Genomic DNA, 19,957 nt, shown 5'->3' on the forward strand with positions numbered 1-19,957 from the left:
AAACATGTATGTGTTCCGATCACTCTATCACAGAAAAATAAGAGTTGTAGAACTTATTGAAAACTCAAGACAGCCATAACATTATGTTTTTTTACAAGTGTATGTAAACTTTTGACCACAACTGTATATATAAAACAAATTCAACACATTTAAAATTTAGGAATATTTTTTGACTTGTCTCATTAAGTTACCATTTTGTAGGTACTCTAATTTACTATGTTTGTAAATGTAGTGTAAATGTCACTACATTTACATATGATTTATTATTGAATTAAATAATAATTATTTATAAAAATAAAATAACATATTGTTGATCCTATGAATCAGTAATGAAAATAACACTTATGTTGTAAATATGATTCCAAACTTTTGAAGGGTAGTGTAGTGTTCAACCGAGTCCTCTTATTTAGTTAACAGAATGGAAAAGAAGTGAAGGTATATAGTTAAACTGAGTTAAAGGGTGGCATTATTATTTTTTTTTTTTGCTATATTTAGATTTCTGTTTGCTGCTGCTTCAGAGCTTAGAGCAGCAGGCTTGTCTAAATATCACTGTAAAAAAAAGCACTGCTATTATTATTAGCTTCATTATTTCAGTTGAAATGTGCAGATAGCTGATGCAGTTACCCAGCCAACGCTCTAATGTGGGGTCATATGGGTGGGCATCAGGTTCCAGGTGGGTATCGGCCCAGGTGGGTTTGTTCGTGTTTTCACTGGGACCCACACTTTAATATCACATGGTATCACACATGTTGACCATGTGTACAGTTTAACATGTTCTTCTCCCCCTCTTGATCCCATCACTGACATCCATATATTGGGCCAACCCCAACGACCCCAATGACTGATTTAATGAGACGCAAATAGATAAGACTGATACTGTTTTAACTATAGTTGATGTAAGGTGAAGTTATTTTGGATTCTGAACTTGGGTCGGTGAGGCTCTCTTTATTAGACTTTATTAGAAGGAAACCCAATTCAGAAATCTGAGTTCAAATCAAAGGTAAGATCAGTTAGTGCTGGGTAGTTAATCAAATAAATTTGATTATTCAAATTATTGTTTTAATCTGATTTTCCCACAATCTCAGTAGATAGGCTTGTGCTTCTATTAGAAAACTGTAAAAAAGAATATATATATATTTATGTTTTATGTGGCAGTGATTTATATATTTTGCACTTTTTCCTAGACTGAAATACAAGTAGGATATTTTTGCACCTTGTTCAGTATATAAGATGATTGTAAGATTTGATAGAAAGCTGCCTGCTATTCTTAAGAAATAGCTAAAGTAAGCTTTAGTTTTTATATTGGGTGCAAGTTTTATTATGCTATTTTTTTAGCTGTTATGTAAGAACTATAAAGCAAATATATATTTTTTACAATATCATCCAACCCATGCATCAATTCAGTATATCAAACTGTTCTGTTTTATTACACAGAAATAGAAGTGCTTGTTCAATAAATGAACAATGGGAAGTTAAGGCCCTAGTATAAAGTGTATAAATCACACTTTTTTAACAAAAAATGAAAAGAAAAACACAGAACAAGTAATGAATTTTACTTCATGGCCATTAAAAATATTCACATTACTTATAAAACTGAAATAACTTATTAAAAGGATGATGCACATGCAATGCTAAGCTCATGACAAAGCTGCAGCAAAATCACAGTCAGGACAGAGGTTTGTGTTTTTTGTTCAGATGCAGAAAACAGCCCTGCTGCCTGGCAACACTGAGGGAAATATGAGTTCTCAGCAGGGTGGACATAAATTTAGTGAGGGTGATGAGTTGATGAGTAATGAGACATGCAGGGCGGCGTGTGAGACAATGATGACACCAGACTGTCGAACATGCAATGCATAGGTGTCAACAACGATACACCTGTGAGACACCAAGGTGAACTTACTTCAATTGTACTATCCAAAGAGCCGACGCTGTTTCTGCGGCCACGCTTCCCTGCACCCAGCCAATCACAGTCACAATACGTCAAGAGTTTACTATTATTCATACATCATACAGCTCTTTTAAAACATGCATTTTCATATCTGTATAAGATTGTCTAATGTAATTATGCCTCTATATATTGTACGTACTGGAAAAAAATAAGAGAGCACTTAAAAATTATGATTTTCTTTCATTTTAAAAACCTCTGGAATATAATCAGGAGGAAGATGGATGATCACAAGCCATCAAACCAAGCTGAACTGCCTGAATTTTTATGAAAACTGTGATTAAAAACCAGGGTTATTCCAATTATTATTATTATTTTTGTAAAATAACAACAATGTTAATTTCACTCAAACATATACATATAAATAGCAAAATCAGAGAAACTGATTTTTTTCCAGAGCTGTACATGCACAAGCACATGGTTATTAATACAATGTGTGCACATACTATTTACTCATCACTTCTATCTTTACTCCCTACAACACTTACGTACACTTACTCACACTTACTCACTACTTTTCCCATCCTAATTCTCACTTCAGCAAAGAATAAACAATCAGACACCTTCTGAAGCTCTTCACAGCTCAGTGTCTAATGCCAAATCACGAGTGAGCCACTTGGGGGCAGTGCAAAGCACGGTTTCACTACACTGCACCAAAAAAAAAAAAACTGCTCAACCTACCTGTTATACAGCAGACTGGAGTATAATTGATTTTCAGTGTATGTACTGTATTTTGCTTTTTCTCATTTAGTGTGAAAGATCTCTCATTTAGTGTGAAACTGCTCTGCCTTATTTTTAGGACTTTAGATTAAATTGTATTTAATTCCAGGACTGCATGCAGTTTTATGTACGTTTGGGAGTGTGTGTTTGTTGTGTTTGTATGTGTGAGATATACTGTGTGTGTGTGTGAAGAGTTCTATAAGCAAGGACTAAACATTTGGCAAGCAACTGCTCTATCTAAGCCATACTATATATAAACATGCATATGTACATGAGATATCTATTGGTACACAGTTGTGTGTATTTGCCATTTCTTTACACAGTGACAATCTATGAGCAAATTGTCCACAGAAGTAAATGGCGCCGTCAGCACTACTCTGAGGAATCCTGAGTGTTTTGTTAAGCCAGGAAGATATTAGCTATCGGTTTATCCCACGTAGCTTGTTTTAACACAGTAAACATGCAGACTACAGGCTGACATATACATAACTCTGAATGGAGAAAGAGCGTTTAGTGGCTAAAGCTACAATTACAGCTTACAAAACACTGTCCCTTTAATCACACTGAGACACTTTATCACTTTTCACTTTCATGTCACTGATATCCACACGTAATCATCATGCTGCTATAGCAATTTGCACTTTGGACTTTATGTGGCCGCTACTTCCGAATCCCTTATATCATTCTGAATATTTATCTTAGCTATTTTATTCTGTCTCATATTTATCTATTTTATCTATTTTTTCTAAACTGGACCGTGAGAATACAATTTTGTTCCACCTCATGTACCACATGTGATTGAATAACAATAAAGTCTCCTTGAATCCTTCAATGCTAATGCTGCTCCAGCAGTGCTAGCCAGGGTTAGCAGCAGGCTACATATAATTCTGATAATTCTGGACGGCAACAGAGATAGTGCTTAGCATGGTTAGCAGCTAATGCTAATACTGCTCCAGTCTTGCTGCTGGAGAAACTTCACTGAAACTCCTGTATAATGCTTTACTGCTCCTTAATACCTGACTGGGAGAATTCACACATAAGGTTAGGCCTGTCGCGATAACTATGTTATCGACTTATCGTACGATAATTTTTTTTTATAGCGATAATTTTGCCGACGTCGATAACAGCCGCGTGCTTCCGCATGGACTTGTACATGAGAGAGCGCGTGCGTGCGCACAGCGGAGAGTATGTGTGTGGAGATGTGTTAGCTAGCGAATGTATTTCTTGCTCTGAATTTGTCTGACAGTTACATTAAAAAATACATTTATAGCAAGAGGTCTGGCCTGCTGAGCTATCTGTGTGTCTTCGATCATATGGACCAAGCTAACATGTGTTTTACAGCATATACATATATGATTAGAAAAAGGAATCTGCAAGTGCCCATGTGTTCAGAGTAAAAAAAAAAAAAGAATTAATGTAAATGTAACTTTAATCTATTTGTTGTTACTTTATTTTTTGAATAAGGGTCTGTTTAATATTTAGTGCAGTTTTTCAGAACCCAGGGTGGGTGTACTTTATTTGTTTTAGTTATTTAGGATATTAAAATAATTTTATATTGGGAGCCCAATGTCTGCTCTTAATAATATAAAGTTAGTTTAACTGTAAAATGGTGTAATAGTATTATGCTAGTATATTATTAGTGTGGCACATTGTCTTAAAGCAGCTTTGGGAGCCCAGAAGCAGAAAAAAAAAATCTTTAGTGGCTCTTTAAAATGACAATACTATCGTTTATCGCAATAATGTCTGGGACAATATATCGTCCTGAAAATTTTGTTATCGTGACAGGCCTACATAAGGTACATCGGATTATATATATATATATATATATATATATATATATAGGTGTGCTGATGATTAAAGGATTTTAAGTGCACCTTATAGTTTTTTTCAATAAAACTATTTTATTGTCCAATCAGTGTTAATTTTACCATAACATTTATTGTTCTCCTTCCAGTAATAGGAGTGTGTAAATGTGAATTACACTTGTGTGTGTGTGAGTGTGTGCTTTACCTGTCTCTGAGAGGTCTCTGAGAGACGAGCTGAGTGCTGTGCGTTTAAGCCCCTCCCCTGTGGCGTACGTATCATCCAGGCTTGTTCTGCTCAGAGTGCCGTTCACTGCCTCGCTCTTCATACCATCAACACCACCACTACCATCTCCACTCAGCAGACCAGGACGCATCACACCCTTCTGCTTCTCCAGCTCCGCTGCAAGAGAGAGAAAGTGTTATATTAAGATATAATATATGTTAATTATTCCTTGCCAAAAGTCATGGGACAGCAGTATGTAAATTGATCGTGAAGTGTTTGCTCAGGGGAACAGCCACACCTGTGTGATTTGTGTTGTGATGTGTCATCGTGTGAGTGAGGTTGAACACTGGGCAATGTGCAGACATTTATAAGAGGGTATAAGAGACTCAAACTTAAGTGAAAGTACAATGCTGACTTTGAAGTGTTGAATCTGAAGTGTCCTTTAAGCCACACACTTAAGAGTTAGTCCTGTTGTTGTCACCATTCTAGCTCCGGACTCTAAAATAGTCACTTAAAACAACATTTCCCAGCATACACTCACACCACCGATCACGTGACACGGCGGCGTTCCCGCTCTCTGAGCTAATTATTGCTTCCACCAGTTTTCCCCTGTATATATACCCCTCAGTTTGGCTTTGTCCTTGCTGAGTAATCTAGTTTTCCTAGCTCTTCTACGACGGGTTCTACTGTCTTTGCTTTTTTGTTACAGAGCTGTTTTGTATTTCTATTTTCTCGTCTTTGACTTACCCGTTCTTACCAGTTGCCTTGTTGCCGACCCTTTTTCTATTTTTGACTGTCTTTATGCCATTCTGTTACTGCCCCTGCCTGCCCCTCACTACTCTTGTAGGCCTAGCCCCTTTAATAAACTATTTGATTTGTATCTGCGAGAGTCTGGCCTTTGTGACATTAAGTGGAAGTACTAAAAAATAAAAATAAAAATTGTAATTAAGTATTTGTACTCAGTTGGTTTATTCTAAACTGTACTCATGAAGAACTGAAAGTAAATGTACAGTACTGTGTTGTAGTCATTACAAAAATCAGTGGAAAGTTCTCTACCGCCCTGGTTTTAGTCTTAATGCGGGTTTGGAATGATGTGAGGAAAGTGAGAAGAACAGAGAGAGAAAAAGAACTGAAGGAGAGAGATGAAATGATTTGTGACAGATCAGTAAACATTATTCACTGCTGCTTTTGTTCACTTTGTTGATCACAGCTTTGCTGCAGAGGAACGCAGACGTGCACTAATAAAGGGAAGTGATGGGGAGTCTGAGAGTAAAGCAAACTCTTTAACATTCAGCTCCATCCGAACGCCTGCCATCAAAAACACAAAGCACTATCATCTACTGCAAATGAGCTCTGCCAGCTCTCTCTGTAGCGTGTGTTAAAAAGAAGAAGCTTCCAGCTAGAAGGATAAAGAGCGCTTTGATCTGTCGTTCAAAAGGAGAACGGGCAAGGTGAACACTCACACTCCACTCGATATTTCTCCATGTCCTGCACCTCAGCGATGCTCTCTCTCAGGTCACTGACGAAGCGCGTGCGGTCCTGCTGACTCGGAGCTGTGAAAACAATCAGGACCTTACGCTCGCCTCCGGGGATCGCCGAGGTTAACCGGACACCATGAGGATAAACTGAGAGAGAGAGAGAGAATGAGACAGAGAGAGACAGAGAGAGAGAGAAAGCATTAGAGAGAGAGAGAAAGCAAGAAGGGGACAAGAGGAATAAGACAAAATAAGAGCTTTGTTATTTAGGGTACCACAGTAGTTCCTTAATGGCATCAATAATTTGTAACACCTATATCTATGTATTCTCTGAAACTGTACTGAAGGAATAAACACTATTTCACTACTCTATACTACTCACTTAATCATACTGCAAAAACATTGTATCTTCATTTTTTTAGTTTTTCACTTTCAAATTTTTAAATAACATCTTTTCACCGGACATTATTCAGCGTGAGTCATTGTAGATATCTGTGCTTATGCGTGGCAGCAACAATATACTGTTTATTACATTGTTTTGTCCATAACTATGTCTAAACTGATCATGTGATCAGTATTACTGCAGCAGTAAAAGTCCTAGTCAATATTTAACAATAAATAAAATATATTTGACCATTTTTAGATCAGACTGAGATTTGATAATAATCAATTTATTGTTTTTGTTTTTTGCTGCTGGGTTATTACACAAAATGTCTGAATGTTTGAGCATACCCCGTGCAATGAATGCATTCAATTTCTTTGTGTTTTTACTTTGGCGCGTTTGTATTTTAACAGTGCAGCGCACTGAGCATCTCAGCAGGATACTCACCTGTGCGTTCACGCTGTGCTCATTTAAGGGAAAAGCAATGTTATTTTATTCTTTATTCTGTTTCTGTTTATGGCTAAAATGGGGTTTGACGGCTGGCTGTTGACTGTTGTCATTGTTTTAATCAGTCAGTGGTGCACCTGTATTTCCCTTCCACCAAGATAGAAACAAACCAGACATTTACCTGAACACACCTCACTTCCAGATCACCACACCCATCAGTGTAAATGTATTCCTAAACTCCGACACTATTTTAAAATATACTGCTGACGGGGTGCAAGATAGCAACGTGCAACGCAATGCGCCATTGGTTTATGAACATACAATAAATGAGCAGGTATCACATTTTTTTGTCCAAATAGTTTATTATATGAATTATAAACAAAAAGGGTTTTGTTATATAGAAATATTAATTGTACAGATGTAGTTTAATTTTCTATTTTTCTTGTATGAATGTTTATGTATAGATATCGTCAATTAACAAGATTAGACACCAGTATCATTATTATTAGAAGGGTTTTATTAAAAGGGGGGCTCCCTGTTTGATCTGCAGCGTTTGACTGGCTGCTGTACTAATTATAAAAAAACACAAACAGCCCAGGCAGTGTTTTCATACAGGACTACATGTACAGAGCAGTGAACTAATAGAGCATAAAATACCAACATACGATCAGCCGGGTCTCTGTTAGACTCAGCGAATCATCAGCGAGTGAACACGGGAGGCCAAGAGCGAGTGGCTAAATGTCGCTGCCGCGCGCTGAGCCAGAACGGAGTGGTAGTATAAATAAAGAAGGAGGGACAGATGGAGAGACAGATGGAGGGACGAATATACTTACAGGAGTTTTGGAACATGTGAACCTGCATCTCCACCAGAGGAAAGGACTGTCTGAAACTGTACGTCACCGAGGTCTTCTTCTTCTGGAAGATCTTAGTGACCTACAGACACACAAAAAGACAGGTGCAGGTGTGTTTTATATATGTGTGTGTTAGTGTGTGTGTTTGAACACACGGTGTTGATACTCAGGCACTGCCTTAAAAAAGAACTGAGTAGAAACTGACATGCTAACAGCCACAGGACAGAAACTAGTGTCTAGAATATTAGTTTATATATTATGACATGGTGGCTTCCAATGACTAATTTTGAAATAATACATGTACAGTGTCCCATGACTTTTGTCATGTCCTGTGGAAGCTTAAGAACTCTGTGCTGACTTGAGGGCTATGTGCCCTTATCTACTGATATGGACAATTCTAGCCAGAAGTCGCCGGTCACAATCATTACCACCCACTGCACTGTCCACTGTGGGTGGTAATGCCTTCTACACTTATTCCCATTACACACATGACACTGTGTCACGAGGATTGATTGAGGAATATTAAAAGTCTGCCAACACAACTTTAGAAACAGAATATCCTGTCTATAATAATTTATGTCATCTTGCCAGGAGCACACTGGTCTGTGTTCTACCTCATTCACAAGATAACACCACACAATATATCAGGAGTAACACAAGCCCTTTTTACGGGGATTAAACCCTCCTAAATTAAGTCCAAGAACCCCTAACATTTAAAGCATAAAGTTGTGTTGTCATGGTGAGCACAGAATTGCAGACACGTGCAGATACTGATAAAACAATACGTTTATTATAAAAATAAACAGATGTAAGACGTGGTTGATACAGAAAATGGGTAATCACCAGAAACCAGAGCAATGTAGACAAAACCATACCATAAACGAGAAACAGTCCAGAGTTCATACACGAGAGATCCAATGTCAGAGGTAATCCAAGAGGCAGTAGTGAAAACACAGTCCGGGTAATACACAAGCAATCCAATATCAGAGGCAAAGGCAATAATCGGCGTCGAGAAAACAAAAGCAAGGTCATACACAAGATAAACTGAGACAAGAGATAAAGTAACGCTTTGTAAAGAGGAGAACCTACAATACGCGGCGTGGGTGTTTGTGTGGAGTGCTCTTTTATAGTGCCAGTAATCAGTATTCGGGACTTCCTGGAGGAAGCAGGTGAGGTGTCACGTGACCAGGTGAGTGCGTGATGTCAGCGGGTGGTGCATTCTGGGTAGTGTAGTTGTTGAGTGTGGAAGGGACAGAGGAGCTAACAGCACCAGACGTGACATGTGTATTTGTTCTTTATATTTTCTTTAAAGTTTGTCTCCGATAATCTAAAAAATGTTCAAATCTTAAAATGGTAGATCATTACGTAGAATGTAAATACAGTAGTAATACAGTAGTTTCCCCCTGTCATTTAAATTGTATACCCACACAGTTCAACAGCACTCTTTATGCTGTTATAGTACATGATGATTTATTTAGCTAATGCTGCAGAGTGCAGCCTCTGTCCACTGTTTAAACTGCAGAGAGAGAGGCTAGCTGTGGTGCTGTTCGGTTTGTGTTTTTAAATTAAAGGTGAGGTGCTAGACTAGTACTGTCTGAATGCATATCGGATAATTACAGAATGTTACAGATTAATAAAATATATGATGAGACAGGTGATGTCCAAATCCTGATTCATCCTGAGCAGGTAAAAAAATAAATGACGGAACTTCATTGACAAGAGTAGGGTGATCGAATTCCCCCCAAAAATATTATGAGGTTTGAGTAGCTTCCTGTCATTAGCTATTTAAATTAGACCAGATAACAGAGAATACAGCTGTTGGAGAAATGTTTGATAAAAATAAGTAAAATGTCTTATCTTCTGAAAAGATGTTTAAAATACGAAAAACACAGATGTACTTTCCCTTTCTGATTTGAATTCTAAATTATTCTATTTCAACCGATTCGAGACACTCTCCTTTTAATTAAAGCTGATGTCCGTAAGTTTTGGGATTTAGGGCCCTCTCTGGTGAGAATGGGTAATTGCACCGAGCATGCGGAAGAATCATTTTAAACTGGGCGGGTGTGATGTGGTCTCCTGAGAGGGTGTGATCAGTCAGAAATTTCAATTCAACTACACACTTTTTTAGTTTTTACTACGAGTGAATAAGATACTGAGTTCCGAGTTTCCTCTTCTGAAGTCTCCATTGCTCCACCAGCCACTCACATTCAGTAAAACTGAGCTGGATCCTTTTTCAGAGGCTGTAATTGTGACTAAGTGCGTAAAGACGTGTAACGGGATCAAAAGAACTCCTATGAATAGCGACCAGACACCCCAGTTTTTTTTAGAATGAATATATATTAGGCTTAGCAGGGATGGTCGTTCCAGCACACTGGTACACATGATAAACACAATATTTTATTCCTTCTTCACTTAGAAATGCTTCTCCTTTCAGTTAACAAAATGAAAACTAAATAATACGGACTGACACTTTAAGGGAGATCAGTGGGGCTGGGTTTATATACTACTTTATATAGGTGTGGGCATTCCCAAGTTGCCCTATGAGATAACAGTCAATGATTAATTTAATTTAAATTAAATGTATTGCTCATATGTATTGCGTATGGCTGTGCTTGGGACTGATAATAAATATTACCATTAACTTCAGTTAAAGAGATGTTCCTGTAGGACTATTTAAATAATGTACGGATTAAATAATGATTATACAATTATATGATTATATGCATATGATTGCATACTACCATGTCCACATTCAACAGATTTAAAGGACCTAAAGATTACCAGCCAATTTATTAGAAACTCCTCCCATGTAGGTTGACTTTGCTTTAGTGCAGTTAGATTCTGTAGCCCGCAGCTGTTCTTGGCTGGGTTATTTTGGGTGACATTGCCTTGTATAAAAATCCTGGCAACGCCACTGTGCCCGAGACACTCGCACAAGAGCAACACACACACACACACACACACGCACACACACACACACAGTACCAAGTCAGTGTCACTGCAGTGCTGAGAGTGGTCTGCCACCCACATAATATCAGTTTTCTCACCTTTTCTTTCACCTTGGAAATGAAAACGAAGTCTAAACTCAGTCTAAGACTCCTGATTGGCTTTAATATACTGCCAGGTCTGATCAGGTGTTAAGAGTTAATTTACACAGCACTGAACTCAATATAGAATAATAATCCTACAGGACTGCCAGTGATCTGATTTGCATATTAAGTTAACACTGAGGAAGGTTCTTACCACCAGCAGGTCATTAAAGAGGAACACCTCTCTCTGATGAACCCCGCTGCGCTGCGGCCGGTTAGGGTCAGGAACCTCATACAGCTGACAACAACAGACCAGCCTGCGGTGGGGCAGGGAGATGACCTGCGCACACACACACACACACACACACACACACATACAGATTAACAGACACTCAGTCACAACACCCACATGAAACTATCAAACCCCAAAAGATTACAGGTAAATACATTTAAAAATAACATTTATATGAGCATTGTCACACTTTGTGGTCTCCCTCTGTCTCTGTTTTTTTTTCTTTTTCAAATGACTACATTTCCCATGATCCACCTTCCTTTAAAAGTTCCTGTCAGACCTAGACAATTCTCACATTTCTCATCACCTGAGTATTAGAATCACTTTCACCTTTTGTAATCTTTTGTATCTGTACAGTACTTGCAAATCTGTTTGCACTGCTATCTTGCGAAGTATTGCCAACCTTTGAATTGCCTATTGAGGATGGGATGGAGCAGTACACTGAGTAGACTGATAATAACATAAAACGGACTATGTGTAATAACATTAAACAACGTGCAATAATAATGATGCACAATCCCTCTTCTACTGCCATTTTTATTTAAAACGATTATCATTTATTTATTGTTTTGCAACTCTTCACTTACAGGTTTTTTGCCAACTATCACTCTCTCTACAGCCTGAACTTGTGAAACATGATCATCATTGGTCCTCAGCTCCCACTTCTGAATGCGCTGGTAGATTCCCACCAGCAGGTCCCTTGGTATGTCCTGACCGTTGTCCACACCTGACACACACAAACAGAGACACACAAACAGAGAGAGAGAAAAACAGTGAGAGAAAGAGAGAAATATTATGTATAGAGCTGTGTTTTGGTACAAACCTGTCAGTATCATATGTATCAGTTTACAGGGGTTATGATTCAATATATTAATATATACTGCGAAACTGCCAGCAAAAAAAACATGATAAAAGATAGAAGCTCCGCCCTCCTCATTTTAATATTCAGAGACTAGAAGAGCTTAAGGGACTATACATTTGCAAATACTAGTTTATTGCAGTAAAGTCTGTTTTTTCTTGGTTAGGAGGCTTGATTTGAATCACCTTAATTTAGGCAAAAGGATGTTTAATGATTTTTCACATCTCTTTTCACTGAATGTGTTTTCTTTTTTCTTTTTTATGATTTTTACACTGTACATTTTATATGAAAACATTAAAGCTGTACAGAAACACACATGGAAATATTTGAATAATTTGTTTTAGCCAATTTTAGAAAAATGTCGTAAAAAAAACCCCACACTATCATATGCACAAAGAAAAAGTTTGTAATCAACAGTATTATAAAACATGATATCATAATACTAACATTATATCAGACAATAAATTCTTCATCACTCTGGACAAATCAAATCAGCAAACAATAAGCACCTCTGAGATTCTTGATGAAGTCATCCAGCTTCATCTTCCTCTCCGGTTTGACGTTAGGGCTGTACATATCAGTGTTGAGGAGGATGATGGCGAAGGCTAGGATGAAGATAGTGTCGGGGTTCTGGAACTGTCGTACCAGTGCAGGGTTACACACACAGTACCTCTGACTGAAGAGGAGAGAAACAGAAACAGAGAGAAAGAGAGAATTCATGGCACAGCTCGACACCCTGACTCTGTACCACCCACATGCTCAGAGAACACTGTGGGAGTCAGAGAGACAGAGAGAGAGAGAGAGAGACGGTACAGTTAAAGAAGGGATGAGCGTGATCAGAGAGAGTACCTGAAGGCCTCCACCAGTCTCTCCACTTTCTGAGCCTCTCCCTGCACCTTAATCTGAGCCTGGAACTTCCGCAGAGCGTCGTCTAGATCCATCCCGGAGAAATCCATCTCATCCAGCACACAGCTGAGAGGAACACATGGAATACTAATGAGATCCATCATTACGCCAGCGCTACACTGCTACAAGAAATATTACCATAATATTACCCTCATATACTGACAGCAACTTCTCTAGTCATTTATAATACACCTACAGTGCTGTATTATATGCTGTATTATCTAACTACAGTAGCTGAACTACCTTTATAACCAACCATATTTACTGTACTGAGTTACTGATTAACACCTTTCACAATAAGGATACATCAATTACCAGTACTTACAACAATAATAAACAATGTTAAATTTCTAAATAATGTCTCAAATAACTATTAAAAAAATAATGTTAAGACATTGTTAAACAAAACTCAACTACTAATGTGTAAAAATTTTGTAAATGTTGTTAATTAATAATGAATTGAGCCATTAGTAAAACACTTGCGATCAATAATGTCTTAAACAGTAACATGTTAAAAAATTATGAGACATTCTGTCATAAGTTACTTAATGTACCCATATTTTATGACTATAAGGTGCATCGTATTTTATGAGGCACTATCAATGAACATCTATTTTTTGGTCTATTTTCATACATGGGGCATTGGATGTTAATCTACACAGATTTCTCTCCTGAATAAACTCACTGTTTATTTGGGTGAGTAAAGTGCTTCTGTTTATTTACAGTAAGCTTAAATGTCCAGTATTTTAGCACGGTTAGCAGCAGCGCTAGCCGCTGTTAGCAAGTCCTTAGCGCTAGTAAATCCCACCTCTGAACAGCGAAAGAGCTAGCATTTAGTGCACTTAGCTGCTAATGCTAATATTGCTCCAGCCTTGGTGCTGGAGAAACTTCACTGAACACTCAGCCTTATAACACTGTACTTTAGTGGAGTGGCTTTACTGCTCCTTCCACCCTCTTCTGGTAAAATTCATACATAAGGCGCACTGGATTATAAGGTGCACTGTCTAATTTTGGAAACATTTAAGTATTTTAGGTACGCCTTATAGTGCAAAATATATTGTATCCGTATTGTAAAGTGCTTATTATATAAGTCTTTATATATTGTATTTTGTACAGTATTGTTTTTCCATATCCCTTCCATTTCTAAATAATGAATTTAACTGAACTCTGGACAATTTAATTTTTGTATCCATCTCCTGATCTTTATCTACTTTTGTAAAATCACTTTGATGTAATAATAAAAATAGTGCATCTGAAATGCTTCCTTTTGGTAAAGCAGAGGTACAGTACATGGACATGCATTTTTACACCCAATTCATCCTTTTTTGTGGGAAAAAAAAAACATTTTTTTTTCAACATTTACATGAAAATAGGCCACAATCAAACCAAACAAAGTAGAATTGTAACAAAAATGAATGTGAAAATGGTTGAAATATGTTTTTTTGGTGGAAGGGTGTATTTAACTGTGCAATACTATGTACAGTATATTGAAGTGCAATAAAAGACAACCATAACTGCATATTTTAACCTATCATTCTAAATGTACACTCTTGTTCTGAAGGACAGACCCACTGCAGAGAGTAGACTGTATTGCAGCCTATCCATCCACCTGCTGCCTCAGTATATCTCCAGCTCTAAAGCCTGGACACAGGCCACTGTGTGTCTGTCCTGAGGCTAACCATCGACCTCAGCATGACCCTTTCCCAACCAGCAGGACTCCAACAGCACAGCACTGGAGCAGCAGCGCAGCACTCACTCCAGCACGTCCTTATTGAACTGCTTCTGCCGGTTCCCCAGAAACTCGCCGATCATCTGCCGACTCAGTCCTTTCCTCTCCAGGATGAAGCGGGCTATGCCCACCGGAGTGTCCGACACAAAGCCCCTCTCTATCAGGTACTGGATGCCCTTCTCTGGCTTCCTGAAAGACAGTGAGTGAGAAAGAGAGATAGAGAGAAAGAGAGAGAGAGAGAGAGAGAGAGAGAGAGAAGGGGATGGTGAGAGTTGCTGTATTGTGGATTACTCTCAATCAATTTCACACAGTACTCACACACACACTCGTGCTGTAATATCACTGAAGTGAGGGCATTACTGAGGGCAGTGTTGTGTGTGTTTGCAGTAGATTTTGGAGCATTTCTGTAAATTTCTGTAAAATATTTAAATGCATACAGATGCACAAGAGCATTAGTGACAACAGCTCATCCCCAAGTACCGTATTTTTTAGACTATAAAGATTATAAGGCGCACTATCAATGACTATTTATTTTCTGGTCTATTTTCATATATAAAACTGCACTGGATTATAAGGGTGTCGCCACGTTTCCTTCCTACTGAAATCTGTTTATTTGGGTGAGTAAAGTGCTTCCGTTAATTTACAGTAAGCTTAGAAGTCCAATATTTTGTCTAGGGGTGATTTATCAGGGAAGTTTCTCCAGCACAAAGGCCAGGTGCAGCAGCATTAGCATTAGCTGCTAACCGCAGCACTAGCGAGTCCTGAGTTTTCCAATAACCCGGTTCATCCCACGTACATGCAGACTACAGTTCAACATACTCACCTCTGAACGGCAACTATTATAAGTGTAAAAACTGTTGTTTGTTTTTTACTGTAAGCCAATCAGAGGAGATATGTTTGTATGTATGAATATTTAAGAGAAAGAGCCGAAATCCTATCGTTTCTCCCAGCTCACACTGGGCTCTGCACAGGGCACCTTCAGGAAGCCAATCACCAGAATACTGAACACCTGAGCACTCAATATAAAAGACTCAGGACTGTTACTCACGTTTAGAAAGTTACAGTACTTCCTGTTGACTCCTGTTTATTGTATTTATTTATTGGTTGTATTTTGTATTGATTGTATTGATTTTATTGCTACTTTTCATAATAAAGTTTCTTTTTTTGTGTCTGCACATGTCTGATATCTGCCTGACAATGACAGAGAATAATATCTTAGCAAATTCCATGATTTCAGACCTACTCAGTTTACCTAATATTGCTCTTTTATCAAATTTGATTATTGTAAAATTATTACAGGCAATGAAAGAGAGAAAAGTGAGAAAGGTGAAAGAGGATAGGGGGGAATAATGGTGGTCGTGTTGGTGGGATGTTGTGGATCACTTTCAATCACTTTCACACAGTAGCCACACACTCTCACTGTAATATTACTGAAGTGAACGCCCGAGGGCAGAGGAACACACAGCTGTGTTGTGTGTGTTTGTATCATATTTCATTTTCCCCAAGCTCTCATCTCATCTCATCTCATCTCATCTCTTTCTCTCCATCTCTCCATTTAGCCTCAGATGGCCCTGCTTTTTTTTCATTACCACCCAGCTTTTCATCTCCAAATGCCTTGGGCTGCTTACACATCAGAGCTGCTCCTTTACTAAAGTGCTCTGAGCGGCCGACACACCAGCAATTTCAATAAAACACCAAAATGACTTAATCTTTCCTAATATATCAGTTGTTGTTGGTGAAATATTAAACAGAGTGTACTACTACAGCTGCTGCTTGTTCGTGGCCTGTACTTAATCTATCAACGTCATTTTGCAGAAGAGACTAATACAGTAATTACAGTGGGTGTAATCTATAAACATGGGCTGACAGTGTCATGTGGTGCTACACATTTGTAAGGATGCAACTAAACTGAAATTATAAAGCAGAAAATGAGCAGAAAGTGTCAAATGAGCAAAAATGTCTGTGACCTCCTAACAAATAGAGCTACTCCTTACATATTAAATGCAAAATACAATCAGCACTGTGTAGAGAACATTTATACTACAATTTCTAAAACATTTTACACATAAATGTATTTTTAGAAATTTATCAAGACAAATAATTGCCTATTTTTTTTAAAAGTCTATTTTTCTGTTCATGTTCAGTTCAACTGCCAGTTGTAGGGAAAAACTATTTACATAGGACAGCTAGAAGGACATTTAATGCAACATCCAACAGCTAAAAACAAAATGAAAGAATAAAAGAAAAGTATTTACTTAAAATGATTCACAACAAGTAATAATATGTGGAAGTATGATCACACTAAACATTTAATAATTTTAGAACAGTCAAATTTGACAAATGAGCAACATTAGATTCATTAAGTAGATCAAACGTAATATTGATGGCTAAGATATGATATGACAACAGTGCCACGCCTCTTTATATACATTATACATTATATCATATTTTTGGTACACCTGCTCATCCAATATTAAACTAAATTTAATTTTAAATCACCTTAGACCTACTCACTGTACCTATATGATCTTTCTTCCAGTCATGTTCACTCGTAGTAAATCATTTTAAGCCAGTTAAACTCAAAGAGCAGGAAGTTTATACCATTTAAAGGTATATAATAGAACTTCATGTGCAATTAAAGCTTTTTGTAAATGGTACTTTAAAAAAGCAGAATTAGCTGCCTATACTATGAGAAAAAAATAGTAATAAATTAATTACAAAATCAAAAGCTAGGCTAGACAGGTCTCCTCACACATCACAGCGATTTGAGGGTGAAAGCTTGATAAAGCTTTCTGTAAAAATTATTGAAGTATTTTACTGTTCACATATAGTGCTTTCACATACAGTACTTTAGTGGCAACTAATGACCCCAAACATTAAAGAACATGTGGTTATTGTAAAGAATAACTACAGTATCATGATGTATGTATTTATCCCAAGCCTTACTCTAAAAAATCTGTAATACTCTGCACTTCATTTACAGCAGATTAATTCTTATTCATTCTTATTATGCAGTAGTATGCTGTAATCTTTCTCCACAGTTAATAACTATAAAACTACAGTCCTTTATTGGCAACTTTTTGCTGTTAACTTAGTGTATTATTATCTGTAAGTAGGTAAGCTCTTACTTGTTGAAGAGGTTGAGGCCGATGCGGTACTGCCTCCTCTGCACCACGTCGTTGTTGAAGGCAGGCGAGTCCCAGCTGTGGCGGCTCTCCCGCTGGTAGGTCTGTTTACCCAGCGCCGGCAGCGGCTCCCGCAGACTGTCCCGGGACGAGGAGCCCGAGCTGCAGTTGATGGTCTCGTTGGAGTTGGTGGTGGAGTTGAGGGAGTCGTTGTCTCCGTCCGACTGCTCCATGCCTGTGGAGGGCAGGGGTGCGGAGGAGGCGGAGGACAGGGGCGTGAGAGGTGGCGGCTGGGTGGGTGAGGGCGATCCAGGGTCTGGGTAGTGGGGTCCTGGGTGATGGTGCAGGTGAGGGGGCAGGGGGTGGTGGTGGTGATGGTGGAGCGGGTGGTGCTGGAGAGGATGGTGTGGGTGTGGGTGTGGGTGTGGATGTGGGTGTGGGTGTGGATGTGGGTGTGGATGTGGGTGTGGATGCTGGTGCTGGTGGTGGAGCAGGATGGCGTGATGCGGTAGGTGCGTTGGCAGGGGCGAGGGCACGGGTCTTCCCATGGGGCGGGTTTGACCCTGGGCAGTGCAGGCGCTGGCCGAGCGGACCGCTGGGTTGTGTTTGAGTGTTCCTTGTGGAGAACCTGAACTTCCAACTCCACCTGTTCCAACTCCTCCAACTCCTCCTCCTCCGCCTCCTCCTCCGCCTCCTCCCCCAGGCTCCTGCTCGTACATCATCTGCCTGCTGAGAGAGCCTCGGTCCGAGCGGTCGCTCATGTCCACTGAGCTGTCGCTGGGCGGCTCGATGGTGAGCACGGGCAGGTGAGGCCCGCGGAGCCGGTAGTCTCGGCACTCGGTACAGGGCGTGCTGCGCCGGCTGTTGTTGCTGCCTCCACCCTCCGTATCCCGGCTGTCCTCGCGACCCCCGGCACCGCCTCCCACTCCCCAGTACTCTGTATCGGTGCTGCTGGGCGCACGCTCGATGGACAGGGGCGACGAGGGCACGCCGTCATCCATGTACAACGTGACGTCGCTGTAGGACGTGGCCGTGCTGTCCTCGTGCATGCCCCCCAGCATGGTGGGACCGCTCCTCTCCGACTCCCCTACACCCACTCCACGCCGGGACAGGGGCTTGCTGGTCCACACACACTCACCAAAGTCTTCTGACTCACCAGCGCCATCACCACTGCCCTCCTGAGAGTCGCCTCGGCCCGACCGGCAGGTCAGAGTATCGTCCATCGAGTCTGCGAGGGATGTGACCTGAGGCACAAACACACACACACACAGACACACACACACACACACACACAGATCAGGCAGTGTTTTGCAGTCATGGACTGAATATGTTGGTTTTTGCTTTCTCTAACACTTCTAGCACCTCAGATCATTTGGTTAATGAATGTAGTAATTGTATACTAATCCTTTCTCATTCAAATAAAGTCAAAAAGTTAATGTATCACTACAAAATGTATATAGCATCATAACACTGGCCTGGAAAGATATCCAGTGCTTTGTTTTGTTCCAGGCTTCAGACAGCAACTAACTGCAAAATTTTAAATATGAATGAATAAATGTATGAAAGGATGAATTTAAATTTTAAATTAAATTAACATTTTTGGGGGGCTTAAACCAGAATAAATTAAAACTATAGGTTGAAGCCTAAATATTTAATACAAAATGTGTTCCATAAATTTAAAATATATTTAATTGTATATAAACTCTGAACAGTTTTATTGTCCTAGCAGAGATTCCAACAAAGCACAACATGACATAAAATAAATTAGCTCTTGGTTGTTTTTTTTTTGGTTGTTTTTTTTTTTTTATATTTTTTGCAGAATAAATTTGGTTGCCAAAAATTTTGGTGCACCCCTTAAAATGGCTGTAATTCCTGGAATTTTCCAGATGCAAATATTCTCATAAGACTGAAATCTAAAAAGTCTAAAAAGTCTAGAACTGAATAAAGGAAAACAATAATATTACAAATAATGGAAACTTGTTTTTTAATATGTATGGACCTAACTATATAGTTTAATGTACATGTCACGGATACCCAGGCAGGTAGACGAGGTGGCACAGGTCACGTGGGGAAGACACACAGAGACATGAGACAGGGCTAAGACGTGACAGTACATGTCACGTGGTATTTCTGTGTGAGATATTTTTATTTTTGTGAAATATATTTTTT

General features: G+C 39.0%; 1 protein-coding gene across 2 annotated transcripts in view; it reads right to left on the minus strand.

The window, feature by feature from the left end:
- Positions 1–19,957, minus strand: part of LOC103033322 (IQ motif and SEC7 domain-containing protein 2) — a 134,572-nt gene that overhangs the window by 4,756 nt on the left and 109,859 nt on the right. For both annotated transcript variants that reach the window (XM_022671069.2, XM_049485712.1), the window contains exons 5-14: positions 17,792–19,032; positions 14,691–14,852; positions 12,878–13,000; positions 12,538–12,704; positions 11,757–11,896; positions 11,092–11,217; positions 7,831–7,930; positions 6,157–6,318; positions 4,676–4,870; positions 1,901–1,950 (exon numbers count right to left, since the gene is read on the minus strand). In XM_022671069.2, the coding sequence (XP_022526790.2) occupies positions 1,901–1,950; positions 4,676–4,870; positions 6,157–6,318; positions 7,831–7,930; positions 11,092–11,217; positions 11,757–11,896; positions 12,538–12,704; positions 12,878–13,000; positions 14,691–14,852; positions 17,792–19,032 (2,466 nt within the window). The remainder of the gene's footprint in view (positions 1–1,900; positions 1,951–4,675; positions 4,871–6,156; positions 6,319–7,830; positions 7,931–11,091; positions 11,218–11,756; positions 11,897–12,537; positions 12,705–12,877; positions 13,001–14,690; positions 14,853–17,791; positions 19,033–19,957) is intronic.

Source organism: Astyanax mexicanus, chromosome 12 (genome assembly GCF_023375975.1).
Source record: "Astyanax mexicanus isolate ESR-SI-001 chromosome 12, AstMex3_surface, whole genome shotgun sequence".
Lineage (NCBI taxonomy): Eukaryota > Metazoa > Chordata > Actinopteri > Characiformes > Acestrorhamphidae > Astyanax > Astyanax mexicanus.